General features: G+C 40.2%; 1 protein-coding gene across 4 annotated transcripts in view; it reads right to left on the bottom strand.

Moving 5' to 3' along the window:
• Positions 1-7,554: 7,554 nt before the first annotated feature.
• The window catches only part of CACNA2D1 (calcium voltage-gated channel auxiliary subunit alpha2delta 1), a 407,133-nt gene continuing 398,922 nt past the window's right edge, over positions 7,555-15,765 (bottom strand). For all 4 annotated transcript variants that reach the window (XM_064142568.1, XM_064142569.1, XM_064142567.1 and 1 more), the window contains one exon: positions 7,555-12,071. In XM_064142568.1, coding sequence (XP_063998638.1) covers positions 12,035-12,071 — 37 coding nt within the window. In that variant the 3' untranslated portion in view covers positions 7,555-12,034. The remainder of the gene's footprint in view (positions 12,072-15,765) is intronic.

A 15,765-nucleotide genomic window follows, 5' to 3' on the forward strand; every position in this document is an offset into this window, starting at 1 on the left:
TTGGGGTATACAGGACTCCAGGACACTAACACTCTGTGATTCTGTGATCACATGCATATGACAAAGTGTGGATAAGCACCCTGCACAGCAGAAAGATCTGCACCCTGCACAGCATCGGGAACAGTGTGGCCAGCAGGACAAGGGAGGTTATTCTTCCCCTGTACTCAGCACTGGTCAGGCCACACCTTGAGTACTGTGTCCAGTTCTGGGCTCCTCAATTCAAGAGAGATGTTGAGGTGCTGGAACATGTCCAGAGAAGGACAACAAAGCTGGTGAGGGGCCTGGAACACAAACCCTATGAGGAGAGGCTGAGGGAGCTGGGGTTGTTTAGCCTGGAGAGGAGGAGGCTCAGGGGTGACCTCATTGCTGTCTACAACTACCTGAAGGGAGGCTGTAGCCAGGTGGGGGTTGGTCTCTTCTCCCAGGCAACCAGCAACAGAACAAGGGGACACAGTCTCAAGTTGTGCCGGGGGAGGGCTAGGCTGCATGTTGGGAGGAAGTTCTTGCCAGAGAGAGTGATTGGCATTGGAATGGGCTGCCCAGGGAGGTGGTGGAGGCACTGTCCCCGGAGGTGTTCAAGAAAAGCCTGGCTGAGGCACTTAGTGCCATGGTCTAGTTGAGTGGATAGGGCTGGGTGCTAGGTTGGACTGGATGATCTTGGAGGTCTCTTCCAACCTGGTTGATTCTATGATTCTATATGAAGCAATTAGAAATATTGTGGTTCCTGATGGCAATTAACCATGTATACTTTTTGTTATCATTGAAAGAATTTATACTTTAAGTGTTTGTTTGCTTAGTTGCATTTAGACGGGGAAAAAAAATCCAAATTATTCCATCATCTGTATTCTTTTTGGAACTTGATTCTGAGATCCAGTGGACTGTATAAATCAGTTGAATTGCAGGCAGAAGTCTCAGCTACGGCAAAGGCAGCCCAAGGTCTTAGTTACAGCAGGGTGAATGCAGCTGAGCTATAAAATATAACATTCCACACTGTTCTGTAATTTTTAAATGGCTATTCAAGCTATTAAAAAAAAAAAGGCCCTTCAAGTAACAGAATATCCATTACACTGGGCAACTTCTGGAAACAATAAAGGTGCCTATCTGTGCACTGCCCAGAGTAGGTTTTCATTCAGAAGAAGGCCAGTTTCTGTTTAAGACACTTCACTCAACTCCAGATTCTATAAAATCAAGTATCACACTATAGGCTCTCCTTCACGCTTTGAAAATGAGGTCTTGCATGCAGGCTGCCTTAAAGCACAACTTCACTCGTGTCATCTTCCACTGAAAAGCACAGCTCAGCTGTTTGACCTTGTGAAAGTAAAACATAAAGATAAGTTGTTAGAAGCCCAAGAGTCATAGCTAAAAGGCATAAAAATGTGTCCATATGCATACTTCCCAAAAAAGTCTTGATATATCAAAACCTTAGTTTAGTATCTACACTCCCCAAGAGGTGTGGAAGTGAATGGAAGCTTTTCTCTCTGACGTATTTGTAGCTTTTCTTGGTGAAATTTTAGGCACCTAAAACCTCAGATATGATGTACCTCATCCCCTGCTCTTAGTAGAGGGAGACCGAGAGATAGACAGACCAGTCTGCTTCATTTACATGTATAACTCTGCTGATCACTCCTGGGGAATCACAGGATGTTAGGGGTTGGAAGGGACCTTCAGAGATCAAGTCCAATGGCCTTGACAGAGCAGGTCACACGGGAACACATCCAGGTGGGTTTTGAAGCTCTCCGGAGGAGGAGATTCCACAGCCTCTCTCGACAGTCTGTTCCAGTGCTCTGTCACCCTCACAATAAAGAAGTGTCTCCTTGTGTTGAGGTACAACCTCCTGTGTTCTAGCTTGTGTCCATTGTTCCTTGTCCTCTGGCTGGGCACCACTAAAAAGAGCTTGGCATCTTCATCTTGACACCCACCCCTCAGATATTTATAGACGTCGATAAGATCCCACTCATCTTTTTGTCTCCAGACTAAATAGCCTCAGGTCTCTGTCTTTCTTCATAGAAGAGATCACAGAATTGTCAGGGTTGGGAGGGATCTCAAGGATCCTCTAGTTCCAATTGCCCTGCCATGGGCAGGGACACTTTCCGCTAGATCACATTGCCCAGAGTCCCATCCAACCTGGCCTTAAAAACTTCCAGGAATGGGGCTTCCACCACCTACCTGTGCAACCTGTTCCACTGTCTCACTACCTTTATTTTGAGTACCTTCTTCCTAACTTCTAACCTAAATCTGCCCTCTTCTAGCTTGGATACATTTCCCCAAGTCCTATTACTACCCATCACTCTGAAAAGTCCCTCACCAGTTTTCTTGTGGGCCCCCTTCAGATATGGGAAGTCCACAATAAGATCTTCTCAGAGCCTTCTCTTCTGTTCATGAACCACTAGGCAGTGCTGGAATTGTACAGCAGTTGCCTCAGCCTGGCTGAACCTTAGCCTGCTGAGCCTGCCCACCTGAGGGTGGACAGCAGACACTGGTCTTGTGCCAGATGTGCCATCTTTGCAGGCTGTTATATGCACAAATCACTCTCTTATCTGCTTTCCTCTTGGCCAGGTTACTCTCATATTTCTGCTTACACTGCCAGCCAAGTTCAAGAAAAGAAAACTTTCTTACTGGACAAAGCAGTGTCCAGCTGGTCCTCAAAATGAGCAATCTGTCACCACTGTTCTTCCACGCTACTGCCTCAGCTACAGGATTATGCTGGATGCAATCACAATTTTTGGTTGAATTGCTGAGCAACGCATTTTCCAAGCAATGACATAGTCCCCTACAACCAAAGCTGAGGTTCAATCCTACTTTCTTTTTACTAAGTGCTTAGCAACACTGCTTCCTGAAAAATATGTATATGCTTTAAAGTTTGGCAGTGTGTCACGTGTGAGATTGGAATTTACATCTCTGTTTTTAAAGCAGCCTTCCAGAACTCTCTAGATATTCAAGTTTTACCTACTTCTTCATTTCTACTTCTGCCATAATGAAGTGATAACCATCTAAAAAAAAAAAACAAACCAAACAAAAACCCCAAACACTAAAAGCAAAGACAAAAAGTTTGTTTGCCTTTCTGCTCAAGGTAGGTCTTTCTTCAACAGCCCGATGGCAAGGCCATTCAAGGTAGGCATCTAGCTATAGGCTAGATTTCATTGCTGACTCACTTTGCAAGTGCTTGTATTCCCTCTCTCTTAGGTATCTTCAGACTAAAGACAGATTAGAAACAGATTCTACACTTTTGAGACAAGCATTTTAAGTGGAAGCACACAATGCAAAAGACGAGTAACATCCCCTTCACCATCACCACTACCTCCCCTCCACTTTGGAAGGAATTCAGTGTTGTTCCAGACCACACTCCAATCACAGCCACTGAAACAATCTTTTCTCAGGACTTGGAGTGTGGCATCTCTTTCACTATGTCTTCATAACAATGGCTACTGAAGCAGACCTAAGGCTGTATCATTGTTTGGTAGCTAAGAGTCTAAATTTCACATCTGTCTTCCCTTAAGGGGAATTTACTCAGCCCAGACTTTGATCCAAGGAACTAACCTGATCCAGCAAACCAGAAGAATCAAGTTTTAAGGTAATATATCTCCACTGCTTGGTCTGTCTTTCTCTGAGTCTAGAATCCTCATACTTCAGGTTCAGTAGGCTGTGTGTGCAACCACAGTCAAGTCCCCAGTGGCTGATCATCTGAATAGTCTCCTTCTTCCACTGATTATATTGCATGATTGCCACTGATAAGCCTGGGAACACAGCTGCCCAGTGATCACCCAGCACACACCTAGTGAATCCCACTATGTATGATGTAGCCTCAGGTTCTCAAATTTTGTATGCATGGTTATTTCCCATACTAGAATTACCCAAAGATGTCAAAAGGAAATCCTGCCTTTGTATGAAGTCTTTCACCCTTTATGCAGACTCCAGGACAGGAGACTGCTCTTTATTTCCAAGCTATCTGAAACAAGACATTGTAGTATTTTTTTCCAAGCAGAGCTGAACCACAGTTGCTTGCAATTTGGTCTTAGAGGTAACTGACTAACCCTTACCATACTGGACTGCCAAAATAACCTCTAAGAATACATGCTAACCATGCATACCAAAACACAGTACCATTAGTCACTGTACTAAGCATGTTAATTACCCTTTCCATCGTGTGTATTACAATGCTCCAAAAAACCCCAGTTACTTTTAAATAACCAAGCCACAGAATCCAGGCTGAAATCATAAGAGCCTGACTTAAAGCAAGAGAAGTTAAAATGGAACTTCTGAGATAGCTTCCATTTCCACATGTTTCATTTTGTTTATGAAATAACTAATTCAGTGACTGAAAAAAATAATTGAAAGGTCTTGGAAGAGGAAGAGCAAATACCACTAAAGTCCTATATTTCACATTCCCTTCCTCAAAGCAGCTGTCAGAAACCAGCAGCACTAAAAGCATGTAAAACCTCCAAATATTAAACTAATGGGTAAAATAACAGATGCGGCTTTTACTTAATGTGATAATTCCTGCCTTCAGGACAATAAACAACTAAAAGATGCAGTAGAAAATTCCTTTTTTAAGAACCCACCTTCTGATTATGAAGGCAAATGATCAATGCATGGGCTGGACCAGTGCCTTGTATGGCAGGATCCCAAATTCTTTTCCTTTCAGAGTGAACTCCTGACTCATTGCAGACAGCTACAGTTAGGTGAAACAAATCATTAACATCTTTACTGTTTCCCCAAATGAAACACTTATCACACACAGTATCACAGTATTATCAGGGGTGGAAGAGACCTCACAGATCATCAAGTCCAACCCTTTACCACAGAGCTCAAGGCTAGACCATGGCACCAAGTGCCACGTCCAATCCTGCCTTGAACAGCTCCAGGGACGGCGACTCCACCACCTCCCCGGGCAGCCCATTCCAGTGTCCAATGACTCTCTCAGTGAAGAACTTTCTCCTCACCTCCAGCCTAAATTTCCCCTGGCGCAGCCTGAGGCTGTGTCCTCTCGTTCTGGTGCTGGCCACCTGAGAGAAGAGAGCAACCTCCTCCTGGCCACAACCACCCCTCAGGTAGTTGTAGACAGCAATAAGGTCACCCCTGAGCCTCCTCTTCTCCAGGCTAAACAATCCCAGCTCCCTCAGCCTCTCCTCGTAGGGCTGTGCTCAAGGCCTCTCACCAGCCTCGTTGCTCTTCTCTGGACACGCTCAAGCATCTCAATGTCCCTTCTAAACTGGGGGGCCCAGAATTGAACACAGTACTCAAGGTTTGGTCTAACCAGTGCAGAGTACAGGGACAGAATGACCTCCCTGGTCCTGCTGACCACATCTGCTCTACAAAACATGGGATGTACACTGGGTATCTAGTTGAGAAAATGCTTGTTTGATCCAAAGAAAAAGAGGTTCAAACCCCCAAAGTAACAGAGTTGAGGGTGTTCAATTAAAAAGGGAAACTTTAATAAAAGATTTCTGGACTTCTGAACAAGACTGCAAAAGGAACAGTTGGCTTCTAAGAATGTAATCTTCTCAATCAGGAAAAGAGATCAATAAACATACATAGAAGACACTTAGAAGACATCTGGTTAGTATTCAGATAATAATATCCAGAAAAAAAAATCTCATTTCACTTCCCTTCTCCCCATATACACTTGGGGAAAAAAAGTTCCTAATATTCCAGTGGAAAGCAAGACATCATCCTCAATGGCCTTCCATCATCCTCAATGGCTTTCTGAAGGGGCTTATAAGAAGGCTGCAGAAGGACCTTTTCAAAAGACCTGCAGCGATAGGGCAAGGGGGAATGGTTTGAAATTAAAGGAGATTTAGACTGGATGTTAGGAATGAGGCTTTTACCACGAGGGTGGTGGGACATTGGAAGAGGTTGCCCAGGGAGGTGACCCTAAGCAAGGTGAGGCATGACAATGGAGCTGCATTGGACAAGGTGAAGTCATCTCTCAAAACAACACAATGTGTCAGACCTACTGTGTTCTGGCCTGATTTGCACCAGAGCCTTGTAGGGAATATCTCACAGTATTGCAGCTATTCCCAAAGCAAACTGATGAAGTTGGAGTTTCCAAAAGTGTGGGATGAATCCCTGTATTTTCCAATTATTAGCGTGTCTTAATACAGAGCTTAAATGTGTATCAGGAAGAGATTTTGGGGGTTTATTTCTACATCTCAGTGGTAGTCAGCAGACAGAAAACGTGATAAAATGAGTTCAGCATGTGGAGGTAATCATGTAGTTAGGTGGCCATGTTTAATCTTGCTGAGGCCTGTAATCTCTGGATGTTGATGCTCCACGCCTTGAGGCATTTCTACATGGGTGATCTGTTACTTTGTAGCTTTAGAATCTGCATTTTATTTCTTACTCTCTTATCTGACTCCTCAGGGATTTAGTAAATACAGTAGTAATTTACTACTGCCATTCTCCCTGAGCTTTGACACATACACAGTCAAGGATTAAAACTGGGTTGCTAAAGCAGTTAGCACTGGCAGCCATCCACCCTGCCCTCCTGACAGACATTGCCAGGGCCACCACAGTAAGCCTGAAAAGTCACTGAAGCAACTCCTGAACATCTCAAGGCTGTTCATGCAAGTACATAGATCCAATTTGAATTTAATGCTGAGAGAACAGCAGCAGTACAGAAGGTGATCCATAAATCATGCAGCAGTCTTTGTCAGAGGTGGGGCAGTACCCATCTGAGCCATCTGATTTCACTCTGCTTTGCCGTGTGAATGAACTCTTGGACTTTGTCGATGTTTACAAGTTAGTAAATGAGAACCCATCCAAAAGCAAATGTTTCAGAACAACAGGGCTACTTCAGATGTTTTGCAGACTATTATTTTGCTGTGTGCCTTACAGACAGTTTTTGTTGGTTGCAATTTCTTTTTCTAATCCATTTTTAAGACATCTTCACAGCCACAAGTGATGCAGAAATGAGGGTTTTCTGCACAGCCTTCTCTGAACCTCACCAAGAACTGTTAGGTCACTGTCTCCATGTTATAAAATCTCTCCTTTTCAGACATTTGGGTACCTCAGAAGTAGGTTCTACCTTCTTCACAGCCACCAGTGAAGCAGAAATAAGGGGTTTCTGCACAGCCTTCTCTGAACCTCACCAAGAACTGTTAAGTCACTGTCTCCATGTTATAAAACTTCTCTTTTTCAGACACTTGGGTACAGTTATTTAGTAACCTCAGAAGTAGATTCTACCTTCTTCACATCCACAAGTGAAGCAGAAATGAGGATTTGTTGCACATCCTTCTCTGAACCTCGTCAAGAACTGTTAAGTCACTTTCTCCATATTATAAAACCTCTCTTTTTCAGACATTTGGGTATCTCAGAAGTAGGTTCTACCTTCTTCACAGCCACAAGTGAAGCAGAAATGAGGGTCTGCTGCACAGCCTTCTCTGAACCTCACCAAGAACTGTTAAGTCACTGTCTCCAAGTTATAAAACCTCTCTTTTTCAGACACTTGGGTACAGTTATTTAGTAACCTCAGAAGTACTATAAAGCAAATCATGTAGGTTCTTATTTACATGTTGTTGTGGGGTTTTTTTTATACAGAACAAATGACTAAAGTGCTTGTTGATTTTAAATGATAAACTTTTATTCTGAATATACTGTTTTTGCACAAGAATTAACACAACAGTTCTAGGATTATAAACTTTTTATAACATTATTGTACAAATTTTTACAAAAAAATTCTTTTTTTCCAGGCTTGTCAAGTTCCACAAAAGTGTCAAGAGAACACAAGAAAAGGGAGAAAAACCTGCTTGCCGTGTGAAAGCAACCAAGTCTTCTTTTGCAGAAACACACACTGAGCATTTTGATAAAAATATCCCAGAAAGCATGATCCAGACATTCCATACAACACAAGAAGACAGCTTTGTCAGATCACAATCGCAGTTTCATGGCATCTGAACAAGACAGCATCCCTTTAGCCTCAGTGAAGTTATTTCTTCAAGATGATGTTTTTCTTTTAAACCATAAACAGGACAGATGCGAGTAGCTGGGAAGAGGGTGAGGCTAACTCTTCAAAACTTCTGGATTGTTTGCAGACACTTTGTTTTCATCTTTTTTTTTTACAGTAGTGTACAATGAGTATTAACAATATTAACATTGTGGTATGAAAAAGAAAATACAATAAATATCTGGCCTTTGTTAAAGGCTTGGATGTCTGATGAGGCTAGGTGAAAAATTATCCTAAGGAAGGAGCTATTAAGTTTTCACCTTCAGTCACCATTCCAAAAACACATAAGTGCATTGCAGTGCCTTGTAGGCATTCAAATACTTCTTAATAACCAGTGTCCTAGCATCTGATTTTTTAGGACCAGTAGGACTGAGGTTGTGCTTTGAAATTAAGACATACGAAGCACACTTTCTGAGCTGAAGTGTTAATGGGAACAAAAGGTCTTAATGTCTTTTCAGTGATACTGAAAAACTCTCATCCACAGCAAGTAACACTTGGGTTGCAAAGGTCACTTAAAAGGGACACTGCCTATTTGAACCCAGTAAGGCCAGTTTTGAAGTTAGTAAAAGGAATATCATAAGAAAACTTACAAATGGCAGCAACACTTTTTTTTTTTTGTCAAGTTAAGCAGTAAAGCCTCAAGCATTAGAAACATGAAAAAGATCCTACTATAGTCTTAAAGGTACAGGACCTAAAAATCTTGTCAATTAAACCTGCTATGTCATGTTAAAAACCTGTTACAAATATGGACCACGGTCAGTGTCTTGGCAGTAATGCTGGTTGTTTAAATGAAAAACTAGAAAGAAACCTTTCATGTTAAGTCCTCAGATGATGTTTTGCACAGTACCATGCTGTAACAACTTTAATAGTGGTTGTCAGGCGTACAATAGGCTGCATGACTTCTGTGTAAACTGAAACAATCCCAACCGTTCCCTTAGTGCTATTTAATGGATCTGAGCAAATATCAGCAGAGCTTTTTATCTGGCTTTAAAACAGAAAAACCTTTTTACAACATATTGCAATTTGAAAACATCTCCTTTTAAAGCCCAGGATCAAGTTTCTTCTCTCACAGACAAAAGAAGATGACTAGTATGCATTATTTGAGAGTAAGGATACTATTCTGCATATTCTCATAGTCTGAGACAGCTGAAGATCACATTCCATTTTCTACCTGTTTTGTAATTTGCAGATAACTAGGTAGTGCATATTAAAAACATTTGACCATCACTTGGTTATAACCAAAATACATATTTATTTCTGAAAAAAATAAGGTTGGCTTTTTTTCTTCCTTTTTTAGAGTTTTGAATTCTTTAGGGAAGCCCTTTGGGAGAGCCAGATCCTGAGTTTTCTGCCAGTTGGGTCTAATGAGTGAAAGGCTAGGTGCTTATACAGAAACACATTTAGGTCATATAGAGGGGCAGAAAGGAATAGAGGACATTTGCCTCTTTGCATAACCCAGGAAGGCTACTGTGCTTGCATGGCATGGGCTTCTCCTTTTGTATCTGAGCACTGTAATGGAAGTAGAATGAGAGAAAAAAACACGGTTGTTTTCTCTGGCAGCATGGCATTGTGACATCTCTTTTTCTGCCTACAGATTCTAATCAATTGTTTATTTAGTAATTCAAAATATGGCATATCAGCATAAGCAAATTCTTACAGGATGTGAAATAATGGACTTTTTCCATGAAGGGTTTCTTCTGGGAAGCTACATGAAAACTGTAAGTGAACTTAGCATATTGACAAGCTTTGAAGAAATCTAGAGTATAATGCAAACTAATACATATTAAAGTAATCTTAAACACTATGAATGTACTGAGTATTGGCTTAATCCTACAAAACTTGTTCCTCCCATGAAACTTCAATTGACCATGTTTTGGAAAAACACAGGATCCAATCTCAGCAATAGAAAGATTCAAATTTATTTTTGATCAGGTGGTAACTGGTGATAAAGAGAGATGCAAAAACATGACTGGAAGGAGAGCTCTAACTCTCTACTCTTATTATCAAAATTATCTCACCTTCCCTGAGGAGGACCTGAAGTCATCCAACACAGTTAGTTGTACTTTAATCCCATGACTCTACCAGAGTAGAACAAAAGATCAGTGTATATTTTTTTTCACTCACTGTATTCTCACGTGTGTAAAACATATGCGTCTGGAGCCAAGGTACGTGAGCAAAATAATGAACCAGCCATGGGTACAACAGTAGACATCTGATCTTTCAAGCCATGCCACGGCTTTGAGTAGCTTCTTCAGCTCTCACAGGATATTAATACATGCCCAATTATTTCTTTAAGCTTTTGGCATGATCAAAATGATATCAGTCAATTGCCAGCATATACATACCGATGCCTTGCATTTTCTTTTTTTTAAGAGCTAATGTATTGTGCCATGTTAATTAATATTTGCATATTGCAGTCGTTAGCAGAATTGTACAATACCAGCAGAGTTGCACATTCATTGGTTTAGCTGTCTTGCAAGACTGTTTAGCTCTGAAAACTAGGAAAAGAAAAAGCGCAAATCATATTTTTGCATTAACACTATGCTACACTGTCATACAGGAAGTTACTGCACCAATCTGTATCATCACCAGTGAGGCTGTAGAAAAACAACTTCTAAAATGAGTATTCACAATCAGGTATCAATGTGCATACATAAGAGATTCAAGGCTCCCCATTTGTTTAGACTCAGCAGCCAGGACATTTTTATTTTTCTGTTAAATATCCTATTTTCAATAATAAATAGCAACAGCATAAGTTTGGATCTTAAGGGTGGGTTTTTTTTTATATGAACAAAACAAAGAGGGAACCTAATATGAACCTCAGAGAACATATACTTCTAAAAAATGAAAAGTGTTAAATCTGACTTTCATGTACTTAAAATAGCCGTACGCAGGTTTTCATGTGAGATTGCTATTCTGTAACAAATCCAACTCAATCCTGTTTTCTGATAGTGAAATTTATCCTGTTTTCTCATCTTTTTCATTGCACAGTATATTCAGAGCTCGTTTTTCACAATAAGATTTCATATGATTTGATTGCAGCACATTTGCAATGTTCAATCTCGCACACAATAGAAGAACCACTCAGTTACCTTTTCAATGGACTATACTCTACCATCAAAGAAAACAAACTGAAAACAGTAACATAGCATCATCATGCAAAATACCCTTGGAAACCGACGTTCAAATTTCACAAAGACATTTGTTTATTCACAAGTGCTTTTGTTTGAGCCTTGGAAAGATTTTACTACTTTTCTATATAAATGCATTGTGAAAACAAGATGAAGATTACTTCAAAATTAACATTTTTCTGAAAGATGATACCAAGTTTAAGATGAGAATAACTTTCAAGTTAAACTCTCAAGCACCTTTATAAATCTAAAACCAGAAGTTTACTTCCCCTACTTCCTTCCTCCCTCCCTTCCTTCCTCTCCTTTCTCTCTCCTTCCTCCCTTCCTTCCTCTCCTCCCTTCCTGCCTCCATTTCAATCATACCGAACTTCTGATGAAGACTTGCCAATATTTTCATTTTAGTCATTTGGACAAAGCTGATGTTCAAAGGAGCTGTCAGGGTGCTAATAACATCAGCCAGAAAGGACATTTTCTTTTTCCTTTCTTTTTTTTTTTACTTTCATGTAAAAGAAATCTTCAAGATATCCAAAGCTTAAAACAAATAAAAATCATATGCATAAGATATTGTCAGGGGAGCCCTTTTATGTGAAGTTATCAATAAACCAACTAAAAAATAAAACAATAATAATAATAAAATTTTATAGATTCCCCAGTGGAGCATGTACAGAAATCTGTTTGGATGGCATAGATGATGCAGCATTCACAAATGCTTAAGGATCCAATACTCCAACATGCAGCCACCGCGGGTGCCTTTGTGAGTCTCACAATGAGTGATAACCAAACACAAGCACTGCTGCTCTGCTGCTGACCCTTCTGAAAATTAAACTGAGGCTATCGTTTTGGCCAGGTCTTGATTAAGTTATGCAGGTTTTGGTTTAACGAGGTCATAACTGGCAGTGTCTGCTGCCACACAGCCAAAGCAGGACCAACTGGGTTGCTACCATACACCACAGTGATGGACTCAGACCAGAGACACCACCGCAGTCGGCCGAGTCTTCCTGTTGACAAGAAAAGAAGAAATCATTTAACATCAATTACAGAGACATTTCCCAAGAAGTAACCTACAATTTAGTCTCCAATGTTTTGAACTACCCTTGAACCATCCTTTTATTGTTTTTTATATAGATCATTTTGCTTAACATAGCAGCAAATAATTCCTAAGTTAGATTGCCTAAAATAAAAGCACATGATTCCTGGAAGTTTGTCTGATTTTTGAACCAAAAAGTGGCATTACTGCATTAACTTAATCAATTAAGGATAAAATACTTACAAAGCTTATTGCAGTCACTTATGAGCTAAATGGTATACTTACATAATGAAACAAGAAATGCTATGGGACTTACTGGGGGTGGGACAGTAATAAGTATCTATAGTCCTTAAAATTAAATCAGTGTGGAGATTTTGAGTATCATTTTCTCATAAGGAAAGATGAAAGATGAGATATCTTTTCAAGATCAGAAAACAAATACCAGAATATGTTCATGTCCATTTCATCACCATGATAGCACAGTAAAATAAATATAAAAAACATATGACCCAAGATAATGAAAACCTTTTCTGTTTCAGACGCTGTATTCAAGAATCAAAGTTTCTACTGTCTTTTCGTGCATGCTTGATGCAGCCCGTAGAGAAGACATCCTTCAGCTTGAGGGCTTGCTCTGAGCTGTACCACTCTGTCAGACCTAAGTGTTCACTATACTGGACAACCATCTTGCTTCTTTTCCCCATTCCTTTTTACCCTTCATTACTGTTATTTGATCCCACTTTGACTATAATGTAGAGTATCTTTCACGTTATTCATTAGACTTATTCATTAGTCTGGCTGAAACACATTTGATACCTGTTCTGGAATCTGTAACATCTTTACATTTTCTTGTGTTTCAGGACTGATAAAAACTACATTTAACTCCTACAACACCAGGACAAAGTGACAGCCATTCCCTGTGCTGCTCTGTTCACTGAGTCTAAGATTCATGAGTAGCTCTGAAGGCTGAAAATATAGGGCCTTCCTTCCTCTTATTTTCACTGTATTCTGTGCCCATTACACAAAAATAGACTTTCAATTTTATATCAGATCTCAAGTGTCCAAGGAAAAGATAACAGTGTAGGCAGGAAGTGATGTAGGAACTGGGGAAACTTGGAACAGAAGTAAACTGCAGGGATGGACAGTCTATATCTAACAGCAACTGAGCCTGGCTGCTGGCACAGAAAGGAAGGGCCATTCAAATGTACTGACACTTCTTTAAGCAAAACATTTAAGTGTTTCTACACAGATGCTAACATTAAGATGAGGGAATGAAGAGAAATCACCAATGAACCATTGCAAACCTGGTGGAAGGAGAATAATCAGCAGGACACAGCATTGTCAGGCCACCAGCTTTATAAGATGGGAAGTGGAAGATGTACATCTGAAGGGTGGCATGTACAAAGTGTAATAGTATAAATATATTACAGGAAAAGGAAAGTGTTAGGGAATCTCATTGGGCTAAGAAATTCCAGTCTAGTAACAAAAAATTCATACGGGGATTGCACTGCTACCTACCTGATCAGAGTGACAGCATTAGCCAGGAAATGTTATGTAGGATTAGAGAAGCCAAATGGAAACTAGGCTGATGCCTCATTAAAAGGAGATGTGGAGATCATATTTTTGTGTATATAAGTGACTGCTATGAGGACAGGTTACTAGAGTTGGGGCTTTTCAGCCTGGAGAAGAGAAGGCTTCGAGGAGACCTTAGAGAAGCCTGAAGAGTATCTGAAGAGGGCTGACAGGAAGGCTCTGGAGGGACTATTTACAAGGTCTTGTAATGATAGGATAAGAGCTAATGGGTTTAAACTGGAAGAGGGGAGATTTAAACTAGATGTTAGGAAGATGTTCTTTACAGTGAGGGTGGTGAGACACTGGAAAAAGTTGCCCAGGGAGGCTGTGGATGCTCCCTCCCTGCAGGTGTTCAAGGCCAGGTTGGATGAGATACCAATTTTAAGAAAGGGAACTATGTAAAAACTACCAAAAGCAGTTAAAAAACCCCCCCACACACACAAAAAAAAAATCAACCAAAAAAAAAAAAATCCAGAGAAAGAAACAAAATCATAAAAACAGGAAAAAAAGCAACCTTAATATACAAAGAAGCATCTCAAAAAGCAAGTTCCTCACAAAAATCCAGAATATTTAGAAATACTGCCTTAGACATCCAGTTAAAACCAATTTCACAATTAGAACTATCAACCATCTACTCCCCACCACCACCCTCCCACAAAACAAACAATCCCAACATAATTTAAAACCCACCAACCCTGTCCTCTGCTCCCACTCAAAAAAAAACCAACTTAACCAAACCTTAAAACCTCAAGGAAATATCTAAGCATGAATCAGTAGGAAAATTAAGTACACTGTCATAAGGAAAAGGTCAGTCTTTAAAGAAATCAAATTTACTCGAGTGGGCAAGAACTAGAAGGCACATAAAAATGGCAGATTAGATATGTACAGGAAATCAAGGGAAGTGATAAAGAATTTTTGATGACCTTCCTGCAAAATCTGCTGAAAATGATAGTAGAACGTTTTGAGTAAACCGAGAGCAAGAAGCCTTCTTGATAAGAAGGATGTGTGATAGGTTGGACTGGATGATTTTGGAGGTCTCTTCCAACCTGGTTGATTCTATGATTCTATGTAAAGATGGAACTTGTGGATTGCATGGCATAGCAAAGGACTTCAGTGAGTTCTTTGTGTCAGTTTTAAAGGATGAAGGCTTCAGTGACATTCCCACCACGAGCAATGCATTCTTTAAAGCACAGAGATGAGAAGAGTCAAAATCAGTCTGGAATAAATACACTGAAAATTAGATAACGTAGGCAAATGAGACTCAATCAGTCATCAAGAATGATGTAATTCACCAACAGTTTCCTGTAGAAACTTGAAACAAAACAAAACAAAACAAAACAAACATACAAAAAACCCCCAAAACTCCAAATGGAAGCTAGCATTCAAGTTCTTCAGAAAAAAAACATTCTGCCCTAAAGCAAATAGCTTACATTAGTGTCCTTCTTTACCAACAGTAGCCATTTCCAGACACACTCTGTCTTCTGTTAGCTGTGTAGCTTAGTTCTGTGCTTTTGCCTTAGACTGCATTTTCTTTGTTGTTGTTGTTTTGTGTGGTTTTGTCGTTGTTGTTTTTAGTTGATTGCACTCTACCAAGTTCAAAATTCCTAAGGTTTCCAGTCCATAAGTAAGTCATAAGTGAACTCTGCTGCACCACAATTTGAGTGGGATGATAATATTTGAAGGTGCACTGAACTTTCTGGTTTATTTAGTTTGGCTCTGTCACTTTTTGCATCTGCATTGTGTCTTGTCATGTAGCTTTATTTTTATCCACACCACCTAAAAATAATCCTGTTGCTTCTTTCTCACAAAAAGTATCATCACAGACAGAATTATCAGCAAAGGTTTCTTCTCACATGGATTCAATGAGCAGTACTCAGTGTTACCTCTTGATATTTAAGATTCTTATCAGTGTGTAAGGTCCTGCACTTAGGTCAGGGCAATCCTATATATTGATACAGGCTGTGGGACAATGAGATTGAAAGCAGCCCTGCAGAAAAGGATTTGGGGTTGTTGGTGGATTAGAATATGGATATGAGCCAGCACTTGCAACCCAGAAGGCCAAAGGAATTGAGGGCTTCATCAAAAGAAACATGGAC

Source organism: Pogoniulus pusillus, chromosome 4 (genome assembly GCF_015220805.1).
Source record: "Pogoniulus pusillus isolate bPogPus1 chromosome 4, bPogPus1.pri, whole genome shotgun sequence".
Classification (NCBI taxonomy): Eukaryota; Metazoa; Chordata; class Aves; order Piciformes; family Lybiidae; genus Pogoniulus; species Pogoniulus pusillus.